Raw genomic sequence first — 22,175 nt, 5'->3', positions numbered from 1 at the left:
TTCCGAGTATCGTTGACTGTTTCAGAATGGCCTCATATGTTCCCTGGCCCGTGATCGGTTCCGCATCACCAAGCCTTCTAAACACGAATGTGTCACGTTTATTTGACAGTCTCGTGCTCCGGCATCCGGGATGTCTTCCGCGGGCGGATGGAGCCAACGTTCAGTTCATCCCGCGGCACACTCGGAACTTACGGACATCTCGACCTCATCGACGCCGAAGGACGCCATCTCAGATCGCTTAGAAAAAAAGACAGTGAAGCGTTCGAGTATCGGCGTGTATTGCATTCAGACCACACCGTTTTCTAAAAATAATGTTTCTGTCACAGGCGTCACATGCACCACTTGAGTACACTTAGCAACTGGCTCGCACCGTCTTTCGCACATGCACGAAACAAAAAGCTGAGCTGTTTAAGGCGCGGATGCAATTGTCAATCATCTCCGGTTTCTGGTTGCAGCAGGGGCGGGATAGGCCGGGCGAACCACTGGCTATCGAATTTTAAATTTGTACCCTCTTCTTCTAAACACATTTCCTTCTGCACCTTTAATTTATATATATATATATATATATATATATATATATATATATATATATATATATATCTTGAATTCCTTATAACGCAGGGATGATATCATCGGAGGAGAGTTTCGTACGGTTGCGTCCTCACCGTTGCGACTTAATACCACATAACTTGAATCGCGATGACCGAATACTTAGTTCATGACACTGGATGGTTTCTGAATGACCTCAGTCCCCAACAGGAATCCTGGAATCCAGGAATCCCCAACAGTCCCCAACAGAAGTCCCCAAATGACCTCAGTCCCCATTCACCAGAAAGTCACTAAAGCCGCTGGAGGCAGTTAAAATAGTTGTTTGGGAATCTGATCGCCAACCCAAGCCATATTTCTGGAGGCTTCTCTCACGACCAGGGTCATGATGCACCCTGAATGACGACAGCTCGCACTGTACTCTTCGGGACTGGCATGTGCTCAACCGGTAGCGGTTCAAGGGGATCATTCCATGAAGTGAAATTTGAAGCTAGCCTCGAGGTCGCTGATGGCGGCAATCAAGTCCGCGGAAACGTTTGGCAGGCCTGCGTCGCTGCTGACGTGCTCCCAAAATTAAAAAAGACAGTCAGTTTTCGTGGCTACGCTCCAAGGGGAACAAAATCCAACGGCTCGTTGAGCTTATCGGCACGTTTCCGTCGCCGCGCTGGCGTCGTTTGCGCGCCCCACGAGCGACAGTTGGTGGTTTGCACGCCCCACGAGCGACACCTGGTGGTTTGCGGGCAAAACCCTTGATTCGGCCCTGCGACTAAGAACAAATACTCTTGCAGCTGAGTTGACATTGCGGACGGCACCGTCACCGACGAAAGCCATCGGGCGGGTGGAGGCCGCGTTTAAACTTTGGTTAAAACAAGCTCAAGAGGGGTTAGCGTCTTTGTGCCATTCTTGACGATAAGGTTTTTGCAATTTGGGCCAATTGCAAACCAGTACGGTTGCAGACAGCGCTGCTATTTCCGTTAAAACTCATATTGGAATACTTTTATGCGCGCCATTTTGAGCCAAGGCCTTGTCGGAACTGGAAAGTACCTCTGCAGTATGAGTACATATCTTTGTTTATTTGTAAGTCGTATCTACTAGTACATGATCAGATTTATGCACCATAAATCGAGTGTATGATTCCCTTTAGAGTGGCACGATCATGTGTGCCAAAAAACGTAACAACTATATACCTGAGCCTAATGACGTCATATCCTGCATGCTGAACCTTGTATAAGGTCGATCATATCTCAGTTGAAATTATAGTCACAGGACCGGGGAACGACCTGGCTTAGATGGCATCCCCCGCTCGACTAGCAGCTTCTCTAGTCGAGTCATTCAAAGGGCCCCACTAACAAAAGTCACGCGCAGAGATTGGTGGGATAGATATGGCGATCGACAAAGCGTTGCGTTTCAGCGAGAGGTCGTGGACCATACGTCATTTCTATATCTCCTCAAAATGACTTGCAATCACAAATTGAAGCACGCGATGACATGGGTACTACGCGTCGCAATGTCCAGACTGGAAGGCCAGCGAGGGATAAGAGGCAGGAATAAGCCTTTCTGAGAACACGTACACACACAAAGACACATACATGCAGGCACAAACACAGGACGCGTACGTTACGAGCTTGCAACTACAACATATACTAAAATCATCGACACACACGTTACGAGCTTACAAGCACGACATATACTAAAACCACAACAGTTATCAACATCTAACCGTTCAGTTATAAATCTATCATGGTACAAAGCTACAGAAATACTGAACATGCGTGAAAATAAGCATTTGTTCCAACAACAGTAACCAGAGTCTCTTCACAGACGCACGGCACATTTCAGCAGAGGTGTAGTTTCCTATTCAGTTGGGGAAGGGGGCGTTAGCCTCCGGGACCGGGGCTCCGGCTTCCCCAACTTTGACAAAGAAGTGGGCCGAATCCGGGGAAGAAACCCGGCTGTGGGCGAATTTTGGGGGTATGCTGCGTTATTTCTCACTGCCCAGCCCCCAACCCCAACTCATCTTGTGAAACTACGCCCCGCATCTCAGTGTGGTCCTCGGCAACGTAAAGCAGTAGCAACTCTGGCCTGTCTATTAAGGCAACAGCGACACTGGCTCGACAGTCACAACAAAAAACTGGGCATCCTTGTCGGCTCGAACAGCTGTTCGCCGTGTCCTCACGAGAGTCGGTCACCAACGCAAAGCGCGCTGAATTTCCGTCTACATCGACGAAAGCCGACTCTGCTGTCCACGATGCGGTGAAAGGTGGGCACCGCTCGTGAAACAGCCAGGACGGAAGGAGTTTGTCAAAGTGCTTAGGATCCGGAGCGCATGAGGTAGAAACATTCGCATCGACGTCCTGACCTTGTCTCAATCAGTCTCAATCAGCCAGGTCAGCCTGATGTCTCCTCGCTGGCGCGGTAGCACAGCTGAGACACGCGGAATGTCGGCTGGGATAACGAGACAACCCTGGGCTGACCGATGTTGATGATGAGGGAGGTGACTAGGAGGGGAACATCGGAGAAAGCTGATGTCAGACAGGAGATTATCCGGAGAGCTGGTGTCAGACGGTAGATTGCCCGGAAAGCTGGTGTCAGGTTTTCGATTTTCCGGAAAGCTGGACAGCTGGAGTCAAGAGGGGGATTATCCTAAGAGCCGTTGTCAGGCGGGAGATTGTCCGGAGAGCCGGGGGTGTTGACAAGCCAGAATGCTGAATAGGTTCCACAGGTTGCGGAAATCCAGAAAAAAATGGCTGTGAAATGCCTCTATCGTGACATCCTTTAAAAGTTCGGGTGCGTTACATATCATAATACGGAAATATGCACGAAAATCAATTTGCGTAAGAAACCACCTAATGAAAGAATCTCATACCACCGGTAAGATTACCGGAACTCAGTCGTAAGAAATGGAATGTACTAGACACGTCTCGTGTTCGTGAGGTCACATCTACGCTATTCTGCCGCATGCAGCGCGGTGTCAAAGGACTTCCGGGCGTCCTGAATGTCGTACCACCGTCTAGAACACCGTAGCACACCTGTTTGCTACCTACAGCGATCTGAAAAGGCAACAGCTCACAACCAGCAGAGGCCCTGCACAAGGCATAAAACAATCTCGTTACATGCGGCCATGAACGCTTTGCAGTTATTAGCCACGACGGAGACTACCTGTCAACACGCCCAACGCCCACCGTCCGGACTACGTGACTTGGCCATCCTCTCCGGCGCCTTCTCAGCCACTGTGACGCCATGTGGAAGTTCCAAATGCCCTGGAGGCTCGCCTCGTTCTCTGCGCTTTTGGGCTCCAGTCACGGAGCCTGATGGCGGAGCAAAGTTCGGGGTTCACTCCAGTCACGGAGCCTGATGGCGGAGCAAAGTTCGGGGTTCACTTCAGTCACGGAGCCTGATGGCGGAGCAAAGTTCGGGGTTCACTTCAGTCACGGAGCCCGTGGCGGAGCAAAGTTCGGGGCTCACTCCAGTCGCGTAGCTTGACGGTGGGGCTAAGCTCATGGTTCACCTCAGTCACGAAGCTCGACGGTGAGGATGGGGTTCACCCGGTCAGCTGCGCAACTCAGAGGAGTTGAGCCGACCCGCTGAAGAACTCCCAGCCCGCGCGATCCCTGACGTCAGGAGTTCTCGCGCTCACGTCCGGATTAACGTCAGAGACAGGCGCGCTCCATGTCCACGTGCTGCGCGAGGCACGCTCACATCAAGCGCGACATTAAGCATCGCCGGTATACATCCACACTGCCACGAGGCGGCCAGCAGACGTCAGTGCTAGCACATGTCCGGACTGGTTTCTGATTCCCATGGGGTGCCGGTGCCAAACACATGCCCGCCGAGGCAGGCAGCAGCAGGCGGCCGGGACACCCGCAGGTTACCAGCAGGTGTCCGGGCCATTCCACCACGCGTTGATGTCGGGGTGGGTGCTGCGCGGCGCGCTGGCGTCGTGCAGCCGCTCACAGAGTTTGCACCAGCTGTCGTGGACCGCTCCCCGCACACGGTACTCTCCGCGCCAGGCCGTGTACGCGTCCAGCGCCGCCGGGTGCGCCGTCAAGTAGCGCAGGTAGCTGGCCAGCTCTCGCGCGCTCTCGAAGTCGTCCACGTGGATGAACGAGTGCGGCGGTGCGACGGCGGCGTAGTCTTCGCGCCGCGCGCCGTACACGACCGGCACGAGGCTGCTGTTGAGCGCCAGGAAGAACTTCTCGGTGATGTAGTCGCGGCAGCGCGAGTTCTCGAGCGAGAGGTAGAAGTGGTAGTTTTCGGCCAGGTGGCGGTAGCAAGTGCGCGGATCGGGCAGGGTGAAGAGTCCGCCAGGCGGGGAACACTTCAGCGGGCCACAGCGCCCGAACACGTCCACCGCGATGTAGCTGCGCAGCTCCTGAGCGCGGAAGGGGGGGATCATTAGTCGCGAGGGAGGCGGCAGGGTGTGGGCGGCGACAGACGGTCGAGGGAGTGGAGACACCCGGAGCTCGCAGTCGCTGGAGCATTACAACGTTGGACGTACAACGAGCGTCACAACGTTACAACGCAGAACGTTGCCTGTATACCGTCCAGGTCTCGCAACATCGGTTTTCATGCTGAACGCTGGACGAGTGCCGACGGCCATGTTCGTCCGGTGTCGAGCGGAATTGTGAGGTTTCCGAAAACCTGCTCTGTAAACTTGGAGCATACTGCAAACGCGTCACGGTAACCAGCGCGACAATAGCAAGGAGGAAGATTGGGACAGCTTGCGCTCTTGATTTTGACCGAGTTGAGCTAAGATTCATTCCTTTAAACGTTCGAGCATGATGATCTTGCGCATAGAGGGAAAACGCCCAAACAAAATAAAAACGCACTGAAGCAAGTCACATCCACAGCACTTTGCCAACGCCTCGCGATTTCAGACGCACCAACCTCGACAAACTCCTCGCGCTTGCCGGGCGTCCTGCAGTGGGAGACCACCCACGGCAGGCGGCCCTTCCTCCGCGCGAGCGCGGCCCAGGGCGGCGTGGGCCGGCCGGTGGCGACCTGGGCCGGCCGCCGCTCGCTCTCCGGCAGTCGCTCCACCACGAAGTACGGCTGGCGTATGTCCGAGTCCCGCCTGTGGGGCGACGCGTCAGCTGCTGCCGCATCGGATGCGATGCGGATGCGTCGCTTCCGCACCGGATGCGGATGCGGAGGCGATGCATCCACATCCGGCGAGGATGTGGATGCATCGCATCTTCATCCGCGCCGGATACGGGCGCGCGCCGGAGCGATACGACCTTCGCCGTTAGGTTGGGCGGGGCCAATGCGGATTAGACGATGGTCCCCTGGGCTTTCAGGGTCCAGTCTTCAGGATGGTGAAACGTGTGGTGCCATGGCGTGGTGCGATTACTTCCACCATCACTAGCACTGGTATCGGAAGTTCACCACAGGAGAGGAAGGAGATAACACGGTCCCCAAATTTTGACTGAGCTAGCATTGCGTCTTCGGCGTCACGTGGAAATGAGCGACTTTTGGAAAAAGAACTGCCTGATCCCTCCCGAACATATTTTGACCCAGACAGAGCAGCTCGCCGGGGATATCACGCGCCAACACAAAAGTCGCGTGAGCTAGCACAGGAGAGTAGCCATATTAGTGTTCAGCCTGCAAATACGGCATGTGGCAATTGGCAATGAATAAATGTAGTGACGGAAGCCTTTTAATACTGAGCCTTGCAACACCATGCAAATATTTACTTAAATCCAGACGGGACCTGAAACGCACGTGGAAGATCATGACGATTGTGCAGCAAAGCGTACCTTTCAAAACCGTAGAGATGTGTCTACTATCAAAACCTACAATACCGAATGTGTTGTGTACGACACGTACGTGTTGTAGACGTGTTGTGTGCTTCACAACACGTCTAACCTTCACATCGCGGGGTTCAATCTTCTCTGTACCGCGGAACGGTCGGAAGGTACAGCTAGAAGCCATGGAAGTCTTCCCGAGCGGTGGGGTCGATAGCAATTTTGCAATCCCCCATCCCTGTTCTCCAGCTCCCGTGCCTCTCAGTAACACGCACACGGGCACCTTTTCTGAAACGTGGGCACTCGTCGATTCCATAAATCCTTTTTCATGTTAACTTATGTTCAGAACTTTTCTTCTTCGAAGAAGTATTTCGTTCATGAACCAACGTCAGTAAATTTTAGGCCATTAGGTGGCCGAAACGGAGTATCTACGTGGGAAATGACCAGTCAAACGTTTGAGCCTTTAAGGAAGAATAGGGGCGGGACGGTTTAAGGTCATTTTTATATTTTACAAAAGACCCACACCACTTTTAAAAAGCTATGCTGTTGGATAAAAACTCAGGTCTGGGAAATAAAAATGCTTTACTTATTTTAGCAATGGCAATGTCATTGCGCCTGGCACCTGCCAGGAAAATTGATCCAAAATTGTTACCAGGTTTATGTCGGAGAAACATACATTCTACAAATTTTGCAATAAAGCCAACGCTCGACATCGCAGTTCTTGGTTTTTTGGTGAACGTTTTCATTCTCGTACATTCCGAAGAACGTCAGCAAACCACCCTCCTCGACGAAAAAAGTTAAAACACACTCATGCCCACGATGACAACCCCCCCCCTCCCTCCACGCACATCTGCGGAATCAAACGGCTAATGACTGCGTCGCCCGCACCTGTAGGTCACAGTGAGGTTGAACAAGTGCCGCGTGGCCTCCGTGAACTTGGCGGTCGTATGCGGCGGGCTCTCCAGCATGAAGAACACCCAGAGCTGGTCCGGATGGCGCCAGGAGGGCAGGTCGAGGTCGCTGAACTCCATCGGGTGAAACACGACGGCCGAGGCGCGCTCCAGGTACGAGCGCTGATTGGTCGTGACGCAGTCCGACACCTGTCGACGGGCACGCGGCGTCAGACGATGCCAGAGCCATCTAGCGTCGACACCTGGCGCGCATTCCCCAATGCCGAACGCCGTCCACAAGTTGCAACCTGTAACGTCACGGGTCAGTGGGTCACAGCAGTGCCTGCTGGTTGTAGCGTAGTCAATCGTGTGTGACGCGGGGACTTGTGACGTCATAGGTAGCAAACTCAGGTAGATATGTAGTGGGTCAATGGGTAACGTGACCCTGGTTGTCGGCACGCGGCGTCAGGTAGTGACAAAACCATCCAGCGGGACACGTGGAGCGATCTAAGTTTACCATACCGGGCAGCAGAGGTGGGAAGTGGCCCCTAAAATCGGCAGCTTTGATCTGGCCTTACTTTTTGGAACATTAATTTTTTTTGTTTGAAATAAACGGAGCAAACAAGGGGAACATCCCCAAAACACGGTTAGGGCCAATCATTTGTCACCCGTGCCTCCACACGTATCTCCAATTTCACTGATTGCAATCCACACAATCACTGATTGCAACTGCATTGATTGATTACAATAACCCGCTGATGCAATTGCAATCAGCGGGCAATGGCAGATCAAAACGCTGAGACAAAAGACGCGGGGGCCGTCCTGTGAAGATGCACCAACACAGTGCATCACAACCAGACCCATTCGTCAATCGCACCTCCTTCAGACACCCGACAAAATTACACGACGCAGTGTCGTCCAGGCGCCGGGCGGGCGGCCCCACTGGACGGCGTCCTGCTCGATGTTGTTGACTCGGGCGACGCGAGGCGGCGTCGGCGCTGCCCGACCCCGCGGGCTATCGATCGAGCGTGCCCCGGCCGGGACTGGCGATCCTGCGTTGCTGGGGGTTCGCGAGCACAAGAGGAGGGCGCCGCCAACAGGATGCGGCCCGGCTCAGCAAGCACGCGATGGTGTCGGCAGGTCGAATGGTGTCGGCAGATAGTGTCGGCAGATAGTGTCGGCAGAAAAAGTCGCCAGGTCTGTGTCAGATAGTGTCGGCAGAAAGCGTCGTCAGGTCCGTGTCAGATAGTGTCGGCGGATAGTGTCGGCAGGTCTGTGTCGGATAGTGTCGGTAGGTAGTGGCGGCGGGTCTGTGTTCAATGGTGTCGGCATATAGTGTCTGCAAGTCTCTGTCGGGTAGTGTCGGTAAGTAATGTCGGCAGGTCCATGTCGGATAGTGTCGGCAGATAGTATCGGCGTGTCCGTGTCGGAAAGTGTCGGCAGATAGTGTCGGCATGCCTGCGGTCTTGAGTGTTCTCCCGAGGGACTGCAAGTGGACGGCTTAAGGCTCCGATGACACGCTGTATAGAGTGTCACGTTATACCTTTTATGTAATAGGTTGTTGTGTGGTGGCTTTGCATTCCAGCTACAGTCCTGTAGTTAAGTACAATAAGATAACATTTCAACTACGTAAGTTGTTTAGTGCATTTGCGAGGAACATTTTTCCCAAGGATAAGACAGTAGTAATAGCCTTATTCCTCAGAGAAAAATCAGGAGAATGGAGATATCGATGGGTTGGTATTTCGGCAACATGCCGTTATCAAAACAATAGCAGAAGTCAATTCCAAGTGAATTTCAATCGCCTTGTTTTTATTGAACGGGAGCTTTCAGGATCATTGGTATCTCCATACAGCCTTGGTCAGACAATGATGCGAAGAACAGGTGCAGGCATGCATTAAAAAAAACCTAAAAAGTCACATCCAATGTAATATACAGTCCCTCTGAGGCAACAAACGTAAAATACATTACTGGTTTTATGTTTCAGCCGCAAACCAATGACACAAGCTCTTGACAAAAGCACATGTACATCAAAGTTTTGCATTATTTGTCCATGGCTGAAGTGTAAAACCGGTCATCTATTTCACTTTCGTTGCATCAGAGGAATGGACATGTTACATGGCATGCGGCTTTTTTCTTGAGCTGTTGTTTACATTTTTAAAATTTGCCTGGATCTGTCGTGTATATCATTGTCTGGTCAAAGCTAAAGAAAGGATAGCAATTAAGACGCGGTCAGGTGGGGGGGCAAATTAACTCCCCCCTCGAAAGTTTTTCCAAAATGGTTTCCGAACGGCGTAGCGTGGCCGCGCCAAATTTTGCGTAGCTGTGACAATTGAGTAGCGGATCGTCTGCCATAAGATATGTAGATGTACCTTATAAGGTCGCCAACCCAAAGCAGATCAAAATCAGGCCATGGCTTCAGCAAAGGCAATTTCTAGCAAATCGTTCAATCTGATCCAACAACAGAGTGTTAGACGGAGCCATACATCTCTGAGATACTTTCTTAGGCAACAGAAAAATTGAATGGGCAACTTGCATCGACCTAAGGTCAGGTATGAATGTCAGACCAGGGTCAAAACCAGCCTTTTTGTTACTCTAGCGCTTGCTGAAGGAAGATAGTTCCTGGTGCTTATTTTGAATTTATCGATGACAGGAACCGCATTATACATCCTCCATAGATTTCTTAAAGGTCAGAATAGATCACTGACCTAGAATGACCCAGGTCAGCATTTTTCAGGAATATACTGCCTAGAGTAGTATTTGTTGCTTATCCAAAAGCGAAACTCAAAGCGGTCTTGCATGATTTTGGTCATTATGACTTTCAAAAGGTCAAACAACGTCACCGAGCTTAGATGAGCATGTGGCCTTTTGCTTAGAACAGTTATCTAGGTTATAAGGACACTTTAAAGACCAACCTGAAATTTGGCGTTGTTTGACCTTGTTTGACCAGAAGGTCAGGACCTGGGAACCTTAAACTTTGACCTAGGTGAGTTAAGGTGCAGGTCAAGACACCCTGTGCATTTGGTGTCTCTGGCTCCCTTTGTTCCTGCGATCTCAGGGGGATCATATTGACCCCACCCGAGCGAAGGGTATCCAACCGGTCACTCAGGCGCGTGTTAACCCATAACCTTTCGTTCGATTAAAGAAGGTTGTTTAGACACGGTGTGATTAACATCTACTATGACGCAGGTAAATAATATTTCCAGTCATGTCACGTATGCAAGGCCTGAATAAGTGAGGTTTCAAGTTAACAGCTGGCTACCGGTGAAAGTGGGCCGCAAATTCACCATCATCATGCCATCAGCACGGAAACACAGACGTGCTGCATCATGACCGTGCCGTGTCAGGTCAGATCCGCCTTGGCCCGTTGCCAAGTGGCCTACTGCTTTGCAGAGGGCAGCCCGCCGTGGTGGAGACGGTGTGTCCGACACGGAAAGCCCCACCTAGTCGAGCTCCCTACTCAGTCTCGACCGGCTGCTTCAGCGGTCACCGCTGGCATTGTTGTGGTGTTAGCTTCGATGCATGTACTGCTTAACGCGTGTAGTAGAGGACCGTGGGGGGGGGGGGGCAAATCAGTAAGGGAATGCTCCTGGCAATACAGGTGACCTTTAAATTGTTTTTCTATAAGATGCCATGCTAAGCTCATGCTGGGTCACCGAAGTCAATTCGGGTGGAATTCCAGCAACTTCAATGTAAGTTGTCAACAATTAGCGCCTATTTGCAAAATTCGTGAAAACTTGCGGTTTTCCCTTCAGGATGCACATTTCATTGTACGCATCATAGCGTGTTGACTTACAAGCGCCCTGAGGTTATGCGGTACATGGAACAATTTGACTGTGTCGCATGTGAAGTCAACAATAAAGCCTGGTCTTTTTTCCACACATTCAAGCACCATCAATGCGGATAACAATGATGATAAACTAAGTCACGTCAAATGAAGTGACCTCATTTGATGTTAGACATATTGCCCCTAGAGTCGCTAGCCTTCCGCTGGAAGTTAGTGATGTGACAGCACATAGCTTCACATAACACCCACCTAACCCGCAAGTTGTGTTACTCTACATCCTACGATTGTCGAAATGACAGGGAAAGGGGCGAGATCCCCATCCCCCTCTCCACCGCTTGCAATTTTCAGAGCCCCCCCCCCCCCCGCCCCCACTGAGCGTGCTAAATCAGCCCAGCTCTTTCACCGCTTTCACCGTTTTCAGTGTTTCGTTTCACCATTCACCAGCTCTTCACCGTTCGGCCCGGCGCCCAGTTCTCGCGAAAGTGCTTATGTCTAGTCCAGCCCTTTGTCGGCGTAACGGCAGCACACACTCCGTCATCCGTTCTGCTGGCGAAACCGAGCCGTGAGGTCACCTTTATCGCGTCGGTGGCGCAGAAACGCCGCGTCATGACAACGTGCCAGGTTGAGCTCGCCCTGGTCCGCGAGCCTGCAGCTCGCACCGCGTGTTTAAGTGGCTCACGTGCTGTCCAGACGGCACGCGAAGCCGGCGAACGGCAGACCCCCGCTCATTCTCGGAAGTCGCCAATAGCACAGATTGTCAGTGGCGGGCAAGGCGTACGATCGATAGCCTTACGATCTGTTTAACTACTATGCTTAGCAACACGCCAACTTACTGTAACGATAAGCGATAAACCTTAAAAAAGATAGCGGAAGCAAGCGACAGCATTTGACCGCTTACTTTTACAGGATCAGTTTAGTTTTGGTCAGAGCTTTGGTTGTACAATAGGCGCTTCATGAATTCCGTCATTTAATAATGTGTTGATGAGTGATAAATATAGCCGATTTGTGCGCATTTACGCCGCATGTTTTCTCGGAGACTGTTGGTCCAGTGCCATCATGGCTCCAGGTGCCGTGCTTGTGCACTTCATGGTACTGAACTGAGCTGCAACATCACAAAATTCTACTCAGCTACTGCTGCGTAGACCGATCTTGCCTTGCAATGACGCGTGGTCAACCAGCAGCGTGACAGGCAACGTTCGTTAATAATAATTTTATGGCTTACACACGTTTTTGATCCGTGGCCTTTATGTACGGTGCTGGGGAAATAATGTTAGCGGACGTAGAACTACCGCAGCCACACATAGCGGAAGCTAATTGCTTCGTGAGCGGTTCTCGCTAGGTGAGCAGGAACGCTAGGCCCCTGTCGAAAGATTCAGCTTCGCTAATTCTTGGTCAGCGGATTGGCGACATAATGCCTTTTTCTGCTGAATGGCATGACATGGGATGGGATACTGACGAAGCATTAAGCAGCGCACATGCATTTCCACTAGAGCCTGCCGCGATGGCGCTGTCTGACCATAGTCATGTGGGCCGTCGCAGCACATGCGGTCTGTACGCGTCATCTGGCCAGCGGCGATGCCGGACGAGCTAGAATGGCGAAACAACCTCAACCGTCCCCACAACCATGACAACTGGCGAGGTTCGTGTTCACCGGCCAGGAACACCGAGCAAGAACGGCTGCGCATTCACCACACGGCTGAGCTGAAGACGACGAGTTGCCTAGTACAGTCAGCCACGCCGACATAAACACACGTTTAGCAGCAGTGAACGGTCTCATGTCACGTGCTTTGCCGAGCGGTACACTTACACCTGGCAACAACTGTCGATTCCATGGACAGACGTGGGGGAGGAGGCGGCTGCCCAAAGCCAGCGCGTTTATACCTAACATATAGCCATACCTAGCTACATTTACCTAGTGACCATTACCAGTAGTGCCCTACGCTGGTTTACGTCTATGGCATCCCAGCGCCGTAGCCATTTCTGACGTGCAAATCTGGGAAGGACTGAGTATGAGTGACCGGCAGTCAGCGACAACAACCGTGTGCACTGCGCCCGACATTGCCACAGGGGCGCAAGCGGGATTTTCTTAAGGGAGGGGCCCTGAGCTCAGTGAGACGCACCACGCCAATTTTGAGCCTGCTGTAGGGAGCCCTCAATGGGGAAAAACGACGAATCCGGGGTCTTAGGGGGGGGGGGGGGCTGGTCCCGGGATCCCTCCCTTAGCTGCGTCCCTGATAACCACTGCATGTTTAGACGCGGCGTTTGCAAGGTTATTCCACTGAATCTCTGTCTGGGTCGGTATAAGAGACCCAACTTTTCAGCCCGGTAACCCGCCATCTGCCCCCCCCCCCCCCCCATGAACCCGCGGACTTTTGGCCGGGTCGTGGCCCAGACTTGGCGGGCTTTTGCTCGTCAAAATACTTAACAAGCAAAATGTTTGTTTTCTTATTCCCTAAGTTTTACAACCATGAAAAGATCTCGGCGAGCTGCCAAACACGATACCGTTATGAATAATTTTATATGATTTTCTGGCAAGGGCCCAGTGACGGATAACCCATGGCAGATTTAATAAACCAGTAAACCAGACTGCACAAAGTGAACAACTTAAAGTAAGTTTCTCAATGAGAAGCTCATTAATAACAATCTAAATTCTCAAAGTTTGGCAGGATTTCATTGAGCAATCAGATGAATACTGATATAAACGCAGCTGCGTACTGCGCTGGGATGCTACTGTGAAGGTGAGTGGCATTTAAGTTTTCTTTTTTATGCTTGACCATACCTCACAAATATTACCGTCATGCCTTTCATTGCCTTAATCCTCGCTCATCTGTCAATACAGTCCGCGGTTACTGATGTATGGATGCGCAAGTGGTCGAAATAGAAACAGGTCTGGGTGATGAGGCAGAGTTTGCCTTTTTGAACCTGAAGGACATGCAATTTATGACCGAAATAGCAGCGGCTTTTACGTACAATACGTTTCACACCCACTGCGATTGTCATCAGTTTTTAAATATGTCTCATTAAGGTTTTGTCCTGCTTGCTTTTTCATCACTTCCAATATCTGTACTTGTATATAAGCCTGTGTAAAAAATTCCAGTTCAACACATTACGTCAACCACACACGCCGCATGATTAAAAACTGAAGTCAGCAAGGTATGTCAAATTTACATGGAGATCCTGGACATAATTTGCTCAATTTTCGTTTTCGTAGAAATTTTACTTGAACATTTCATAAAATTGCACAGCTTGTTATGGTGGCGCTAAGTCTGTATGATGTCTTTGCCTTATGTCTTATGTCTTAAAATGTTCCATTCTACTCTAAATGTTCCATTCCATTCTAAAATGTTCCATGATGTCTTAAAATATTCCATTCTACAAGCGAATGAAGTCACAGCAACATGCCTTGCCACTCAAATTAGCCTGAAATATCGCGTGGCGCCTACAAGAGAATCTGATAGCCAACACCGTGCGTGACTCGCAGCAGTTTTGGGACCCCATAACCTGAATCTGACAAACCATGTCCGTTTCAACCCGGCACAGCAAGCCCATTTCGAGGTCCATGGTCTACTAGAGGTCGTCTATTCTGCTTGTGGATATCTTGGCTGCCCCAGAACGCCTTGAACATTTCAGCCCACAACATACCAAGAAGCCCTAGAAGTTCTATACCACCCGCGGACCAGGGGTGCAAAAGCGTGCCAAAAGAGGGGGAGAGGAGGAGGGAGCTCTCTTTTAAAGCCAGTCCCTTCCGTGCATCACCGTAGGGCCAGTTATCGACTGGCACGAAATGAAGCCGTTGTACACATATTGCACGCAATACATTGAACCCCTCTCCTCCACCTCTGTCACCCTTCTTGTCAATCTATTGATCCTGACTATGTTGGAGGACCTCGACTATTTCAGACCCCGTGACCACACATTGGCCCTTCCACAATGCTGGAGCTCCTCCGGTGACCTGGCTCCATGGCCAGCTAGAAGCCTCGTGTGTGGGGTCTTTGCCAATTTCGATGTTACAAATACGGTTGGTTCGTTTGGCCGTTCCAATAATTTTTATCAACCCACGTGCCTTCAAACGTCTCAGGACACGTTTTATTCCGGGATGCGTGCTAAAGGAGCTCGCTGGAGGCCTGTGCGAGCGGCTTTCTCCGTGAGCGGTCCCCACAAGACGCTTAATGACGTGCCCCGGTCGTCGGCGGTCACTCACCTGGCACTTTATGACGTGCCCCCGGTGGTCGGCGGTCACTCACCAGGCACTTAATGACGTGCCCTGGTCGGCGGTCACTCACCTGACACTTAATGACGTGGCCCGGTGTCGGCGGTCACTCACCAGGCACTTAATGACGTGGCCCGGTGGTCAGCAGTCACTCACCAGGCACTTTGACGTGGCCCGGTGGTCAGCAGTCACTCACCAGACACTTAATGACGTGGCGCCGGTGGTCAGCAGTCACTCACCAGACACTTAATGACGTGGCGCCGGTGGTCAGCAGTCACTCACCAGGCACTTAATGACGTGCCCCCGGTGGTCGGCGGTCACTCACCAGGCACTTATTGACGTGGCGCCGGTGGTCAGCAGTCACTCACCTGACACTTAATGACGTGCCCCCGGTAGTCGGCGGTCACTCACCAGACACTTAATGACGTGGCGCCGGTGGTCAGCAGTCACTCACCAGACACTTAATGACGTGCCCGGTGGTCGCAGTCACTCACCAGACACTTAATGACGTGGCGCCGGTGGTCAGCAGTCACTCACCAGACACTTAATGACGTGGCGCCGGTGGTCAGCAGTCACTCACCAGGCACTTAATGACGTGGCGCCGGTGGTCAGCAATCACTCACCAGGCACTTAATGGCGTGCTGTCGGTGGTCAGCAGTCACTCACCTGGCACTTACTGACGTGGCCCGGTGGTCCGCAGTCACTCCCAGGCACTTATGACGTGGCGCCGGTGGTCAGCAGTCACTCACCAGACCTTAATGACGTGGCGTCGGTGGTCAGCAGTCACTCACCAGACACTTAATGACGTGGCGCCGGTGGTCAGCAATCACTCACCAGGCACTTAATGACGTGCTGTCGGTGGTCAGCAGTCACTCACCTGGCACTTACTGACGTGCCCCCGATGGTCGGCGGTCACTCACCAGGCACTTAATGACGTGACGCCGGTAGTCAGCAGTTACTCACCAGGCACTTAATCGCGTGCCGTTGGTGGTTAGCAGTCATTCACCAGACACTAATTGACACGCAGCCAGCAGCCAGCAGTCACTGACTTCTCTCTGATCTGATCTTTTCCTGAGTTTCCAAATGTCCCCCTCGGTGGAACCTGCGCTCACCAGACAGCGCATGACGTGCTGTCAGAGCCAGAGGACACTCACGTGGGAGCTTCAGGAGGGCTGCCCCGGCAGGAGTGACACTCACGTGCGAGCTTCAGGAGGGCTGCCCGGGGCAGGAGTGACACTCACGTGCGAGCTTCAGCAGGGCTGCCCCGGCAGGAGTGACACTCACGTGCGAACTTCAGGAGGGCTGCCCCGGCAGGAGTGACACTCACGTGCGAGCTTTAGGAGGGCTACACGGGGCAGGAGTGACACTCACGTGCGAACTTCAGGAGGGTTGCCCGGGGCAGGAGTGACACTCACGTGGGAGCTTCAGGAGGGCTGCCCCGGCAGGAGTGACACTCACGTGCGAACTTCAGGAGGGCTGCCCGGGGCAGGAGTGACACTCACGTGGGAGCTTCAGGAGGGCTGCCCGAGGCAGGAGTGACACTCACGTGGGAGCTTCAGAAGGGCTACCCCGGGCAGGAGTGACACTCACGTGGGAGCTTCAGCAGGGTTGCCCGAGGCAGGAGTAGCACTCACCGGACAGTTTTCGAAGGGTGCTCGGCCGTAGCCTACGTTGTACTCAAGGTTACCGAAGAATGGCGTCCAGTAAACGATGACCTTGTCCTTCTCGGTGACGTGAAGCTCTGGCGCCGGCATGAACTGCAAGCAGGGACGCAACAATAGAGAATGATGCATCCGGCATATAAACACACCCGCCACGGCGGGTCAGCAGCACGGAAAAGCTTCATATAGCTTCAGCAAGCTGGAAAAAAAACACTATAATGTCTGCGGAGTGGTGACGATATTGCAATTTGTAACAGGTTGATTCTCCGCATGCTGAGTTGATCGAAATTGTTGAGAATTTGTAGACGTCTGTGCATCTAGAGGTCATGAGAGGGAACGTTCCACATTTGAAGGTATCGAAGCAAGTATCAGATGATGAAATGAGCTCACTTTTACGTACTGGTACACTTTTATGTGAAAAATGTTGTGTTAGAAATCACAATTCCTCTGTTTAGCAAATATTTTCCTCTATGCGTCATTGTCTGATCACGCTACCGTACCTCGCACGACATCGACTGAGAGCCAATTCGCGGTCATTATATCCGGAAATCGTGCTCACGAAAGCCAGATATGAAAAACTCCCCAATTATATTTTTCTTGGCCTTGATTACCGCATGGCTAATGACATGGCAGCATTTCAATGACGTTATTATGACGTAATGGATACCTAGGTTACCTGGAAATAGTCTCCCCGAATTAGTCTGCACACCGCCGTGGACGTGTAGCCCAGAAATTAGAGAAGCTTAGGTCTTTAAAAGGGCAGCTCTGCGAACTGCACTGAATGATCTTCAAGATAGCTAGTTCAGTTCAAAACCCATGCAAATGTGGAACACTCCCTTAAATAATGGCCACGATTCTCACACCAGCAATTGCATCAATGGCAGTGCGATAACCTGTCTGCGGATTCCGAGACTCAACTCCGATCACGGACCAACCGCGTCTGGGTCAGACGCAGACTACGCTGCGGTCTAACGGATTCTGCGGGCAATTCCGGCGCCGAAAATCGCTCATCGATTTCAGTTGTCCAATATGTGCTGGACCTAATCCGACGAGCCTGGCCGAGCTGGAGGCGAAGGTCTCCAGCCCGGCCAATCAACACCTGCAAATAAACCGCCTCGATTACACGCGCCGTTGTGACCGCGCGGTCCCTCAGGCAGGGAGCGCCCGTGAGGGCACAGAGCGAGGCAGTAGGCAATCAATGTGGGTCTCGCTCCGCGACCCATCCCCCACGGTCGTCCAGCTGGCTGCGCAGCACTGCCGGGAGCTTATCGGGAGTGAGCTTCAGCAGCCGCGCTGCGGTTTCGTCTGCATTTGCTGTTCCAGAGCGAAAAACCGCGCTGCGGCTTGAGAGAGAGAGAGAGAGAGAGAGAGAGAGAGAGAGAGAGAAGAGGAGAGAGAGAGAGAGAGAGAGAGAGAGAGAGAGAGAGAGAGAGAGAGATAGAGAGAGAGAGAGAGAGAGAGAGAGAGAGAGAGAGAGAGAGAGAGAGAGAGAGAGAGAGAGAGAGAGAGAGGAGAGAGAGAGAGAGAGAGAGAGAGAGAGAGAGAGAGAGAGAGAGAGAGAGAGAGAGAGGAGAGAGAGAGAGAGAGAGAGAGAGAGAGAGAGAGAGAGAGAGAGAGAGGAGAGGAGAGAGAGAGAGAGAGAGAGAGAGAGAGGAGAGAGAGAGAGAGAGAGGAGAGAGAGAGAGAGAGAGAGAGAGAGAGAGGAGGAGAAGGGAGGAGAGTAGAGATGAGAGAGAGAGAGAGAGAGAGAGAGGAGAGAGAGATAGGAGAGAGAGAGGAGAGAGAGAGAGAGAGAGAGAGAGAGAACAACAACTGCGTTGGCTGATGCTCGTATTTTCCTTTCGTACCCATCTTTCCACCCTTCTCTAAATTCTCCTCTTCTGTTGCCTCCCACCTCCGCCGATTAACGCACTGCTCCACCCTGGACTGGGTGGTGTAGAGGGATTCCGGCGCAGTCTCGTGGCAGTGGCTCCTTGCACCCTCTTGCACCACTTTTCCCTACTCCTTGTCGCTTCCTCCATGTTCTTCGCCACACCCTCCCCCTCCCTGCCACCTCATCCCTCCTCCCTGCCACACTCTCCTCCTCCCTGCCACGTCATCCCTCTTTCCTGCCACTCCCTCCCCTTCCCCGCCACTTCATCCCTCCTCCTGCCACTTCATCCCTCCTCCATGCCACGTCCTCGTCTTTCCTGCCACTTCATTCCTGCCAGCAGTGGATCCAAAGGTGGACACGGTCCATCTCCTTCGGCTTCGAAGGGGTCCGCAGGTTCTGAAGGGGCCCATACGCGGCCCAAAGAACGAATTTTATAACATGTGCTCGGATGTGGGTTCAAGTTGACTGCACCGAAGGCTCTCCAGGATCATTTCTGAACGGCGCGGCGTATCCACGCCAGACTTTGCTTAAATGTAAAGCATTGAATAGATATTTTTATGACCCTATGGCAGGTCAAAGTCAGGCTATGGCTGTCAGCGAAGGGCATTTCTAGGGAATCGTTCAATGATGCAACAACGGAGTGTTAGACGAAGCCATACATATATGAAATAGTTTCGTAGGCAATAAAACAATGGAATCTAGAATAACAACCAATTCCACTGCCCTTGGCTCAGGCATGAAAGCTAGAACAACGTCAAGATTAACCTGTTTTTTTCACATGAGCTTGTTATTTGGGGAGTTTCTTTATTTTTTTTCGAATTTATAAATAGCGTGGACCGCAGCAAACATGCTCCATTGACTTTTTAAGGTCAAAGTAAGGCACTGACCTAAACCGACCCCGGTCAACATTTTGTTTTTAGGAACATACCGCTAAGCGTAATCTCTGACGCTGTTCAAGTGGTAAAATAGGAGTAAGTTTGTAGATATTGGTCACCATGGCCGTATAAAGGTCAAACGAAGTAACTGACCTTCTTGACCTTTTGCTTAGAACAGGTATGTAGCATCACGGCGGTTGCATGACGAGGTCTTGGCGTACTTGAGACACCAATCTGAAGTCTGACCTTGCTTGACCTTATTTGAGCGCAAGGCCATGACTTAGGAAGCTCAAACGGTGACACAAGTGAGTTCACGCACAGGTCAATCGACCCGGTGAGTTTGACGTCCCTATCTATCTTGTTTTTTGATATGTCAGGGGTCAAATTGACCCCCACCCGAGCGAAGGATATTCAGCCGGCCACCCGGGAGCGATTGTACACAAAATGCATAAAAATGGAAGTATTTTGGCCTGCAGGTGATCAGGAACGGCTGCAAGCAAAAACAAGGACTCATGAGCAGACGGTATCAATTATTTGTTGCTTAGAGGTTGGTGTTTGCAGCCTGTAATCAAGATATATTACGCAGTCCGGGAGATTCCGCCGTTGCCGGGAACCCTACATGTCCACTTGCTGGGTCACTCTGATCGCTAAAAGGCTTTTCACGTTGCCCTTAATTTATTTTATTTGCTATGTTTTGCATTCGCTCGGCGGGTCCCATGCTATTATCGGGGCCTTCATTTCCGGGACCCACGACACGGCGATTTTTATCGGCGCCTGAGCTGCCCACGGCAGCCACCACATGTGCTCCCACTAACTTTGGCACGCTACTGCCGAAGGTAATTTTATGTGCCAGCAACGTCGCATGTTTTGTTTCTCTTGGTTGTTGACCTTGTGACACTCATTTTGCTTGTGCATCTCATTCTAAACACAGGTTGAATGCTAATATATGCTGCACTAGCCATTATTAGCCATCATGTCGTGATTATGCATTATATTAGATGATGTGATAAGCCATCACCTACTTACAACATCGATAAGGCGGCTAGCCGCCAGAAACCGGATAACCGCAACCGACCTTCGCATCAAGTGTCGTACTTGGTTTCGATGGTGTTAAGTGACCAACTTTAACTAATTTTGACATATCACATCAGAGATACTTTGCCTTCAAATGAGGGGGCCACCGCGACCTGGAGAATATGAACGCGCTCCACGGCTGCATACATTCAAACCATGCCTTGTCTCCTAGAACTGCTAATAGAAAGATGGTTGCCGTCTGAAAGAAAGTGAACAATACTCCTAAAATTGAATGGCGGAAATCCGATGATTTTTTTGGGGGGGCCCCAAATTCCAGGCGGGCCCACAATGCTATGGCTCCCTTGATGAAACCCTGAATCTGCTACCGCTCCCTTGACGAAGCCCTGGATCTTCCCCTGCTCCCTTAACGAAACTTTGGGTCTGCCCCGCTCCCTATCGCTTCTTCCCTCCTCCCTGTCGCTCCTTCTCTCCTCCTTGCCGCATCATCTCTCCTCCCTGTCGCTTTCTCCCTCCTTCCTGCCGCTCTCTCCATCCTCCCTGTCGCCTCCTCTCTCCCCCTGCCGCTCATTCCTCCCCGCCTCCCCTCCCTCCTCCCCACCGCTCCCTCCCCCTCCCAAACCGCTCCCTCCTTCCTTCCCACCACTACCTCCCTCCTCCCTACTACTCCCTCCCTCCTCCCCACCGCTCCCTCCCTCCCCCTATGGCCCTCTCCCTCCTTCCTGCCGCTTCTTTCCTCCTCTCTGCAACTCCCTGTCTCCTCCCTGCCGCTCCCTCCCTTCTTCCTGCCGCTCCCTCTCTCCTCCCTCTCGCTCCGTCCCTCCTCCCTGTCGCTCCGTCTCCCCTCTCTTCCATTCCCTCCGTCCTGTCTGTCGCTTTCTCTCTCCCCCTCTCTCCTCCCTACCGCTCTCTCTCTTTTCCCCCTATCGCTACCTCTCTCCTGCCTATCACTCTCCACCTCCTCTCTGCTGCTCCCTCTCTCCTCTCTGCTGCCCTCTCTCTCCTCCCTGCCGCTCCCTCCCTCCCTCCCCCCCCATCGCTCCCTCTCTCCTCCCTGGCGCCTCCTCCCCCTTCCCGGGCCGCCGCTCCGCGCCGGACGAGCTGCGGCACTCTGGCGCCGGCCGTACCTTCTCGTGGAAGCGGTTCCAGCCTCCCATGGCGGCGGATTGGAGCAGCCACCGCACGTCGCCGACGATGAAGAAGGCCGCCAGCGTCATCAGGCCGAGCAGTGGGAGCACCTGGCGGCGGCGGACCAGCACGCGCCGCCATGCTGTTCCGTTCGCCGTCATCCGCCGATCTGCGGGGTCACGGAGACTCAGGTCATCATGGGCACGCGGCGGCCGCCGTCCAGGTCAGGCCAGGTCAAAATGAATCAGAAGGGCCTGATCTAGACGGCTTAGGTGTTCATGTGTCGACACACTCCGTTATGTAGGTCAGGTCAGGTCAACATGGGCTAGCAGGATCCCTCATCGGAGCAGGTCAACACGAGTCGACGGAGCCTTTTGAGCTAGGTCAGGTCTCACTTGTTAGGCCAGGCCAACACAGGTCTCTTCATCTGCG

General features: G+C 52.3%; 1 protein-coding gene across 1 annotated transcript in view; it reads right to left on the bottom strand.

Annotated features, from left to right (window-relative positions):
* Nucleotides 1-3,738: 3,738 nt before the first annotated feature.
* Nucleotides 3,739-22,175, bottom strand: part of LOC119113403 (alpha-(1,3)-fucosyltransferase C) — a 50,999-nt gene continuing 32,562 nt past the window's right edge. Inside the window, exons 2-6 of the mRNA XM_037237724.1 lie at nt 21,743-21,912; nt 16,809-16,931; nt 7,179-7,390; nt 5,434-5,620; nt 3,739-4,918 (exon numbers count right to left, since the gene is read on the bottom strand). Coding sequence (XP_037093619.1) covers nt 4,415-4,918; nt 5,434-5,620; nt 7,179-7,390; nt 16,809-16,931; nt 21,743-21,904 — 1,188 coding nt within the window. The 5' untranslated portion in view covers nt 21,905-21,912 and the 3' untranslated portion in view covers nt 3,739-4,414. The remainder of the gene's footprint in view (nt 4,919-5,433; nt 5,621-7,178; nt 7,391-16,808; nt 16,932-21,742; nt 21,913-22,175) is intronic.

The sequence above is a fragment of the Pollicipes pollicipes genome, unplaced genomic scaffold, assembly GCF_011947565.3.
Source record: "Pollicipes pollicipes isolate AB1234 unplaced genomic scaffold, Ppol_2.1 Scaffold_7262;HRSCAF=8765_pilon_pilon_pilon, whole genome shotgun sequence".
NCBI lineage: Eukaryota > Metazoa > Arthropoda > Thecostraca > Pollicipedomorpha > Pollicipedidae > Pollicipes > Pollicipes pollicipes.
The sequence above is the reverse complement of the archived record's forward strand: the minus strand, read 5'-3'. Positions and strand labels throughout refer to the sequence as shown.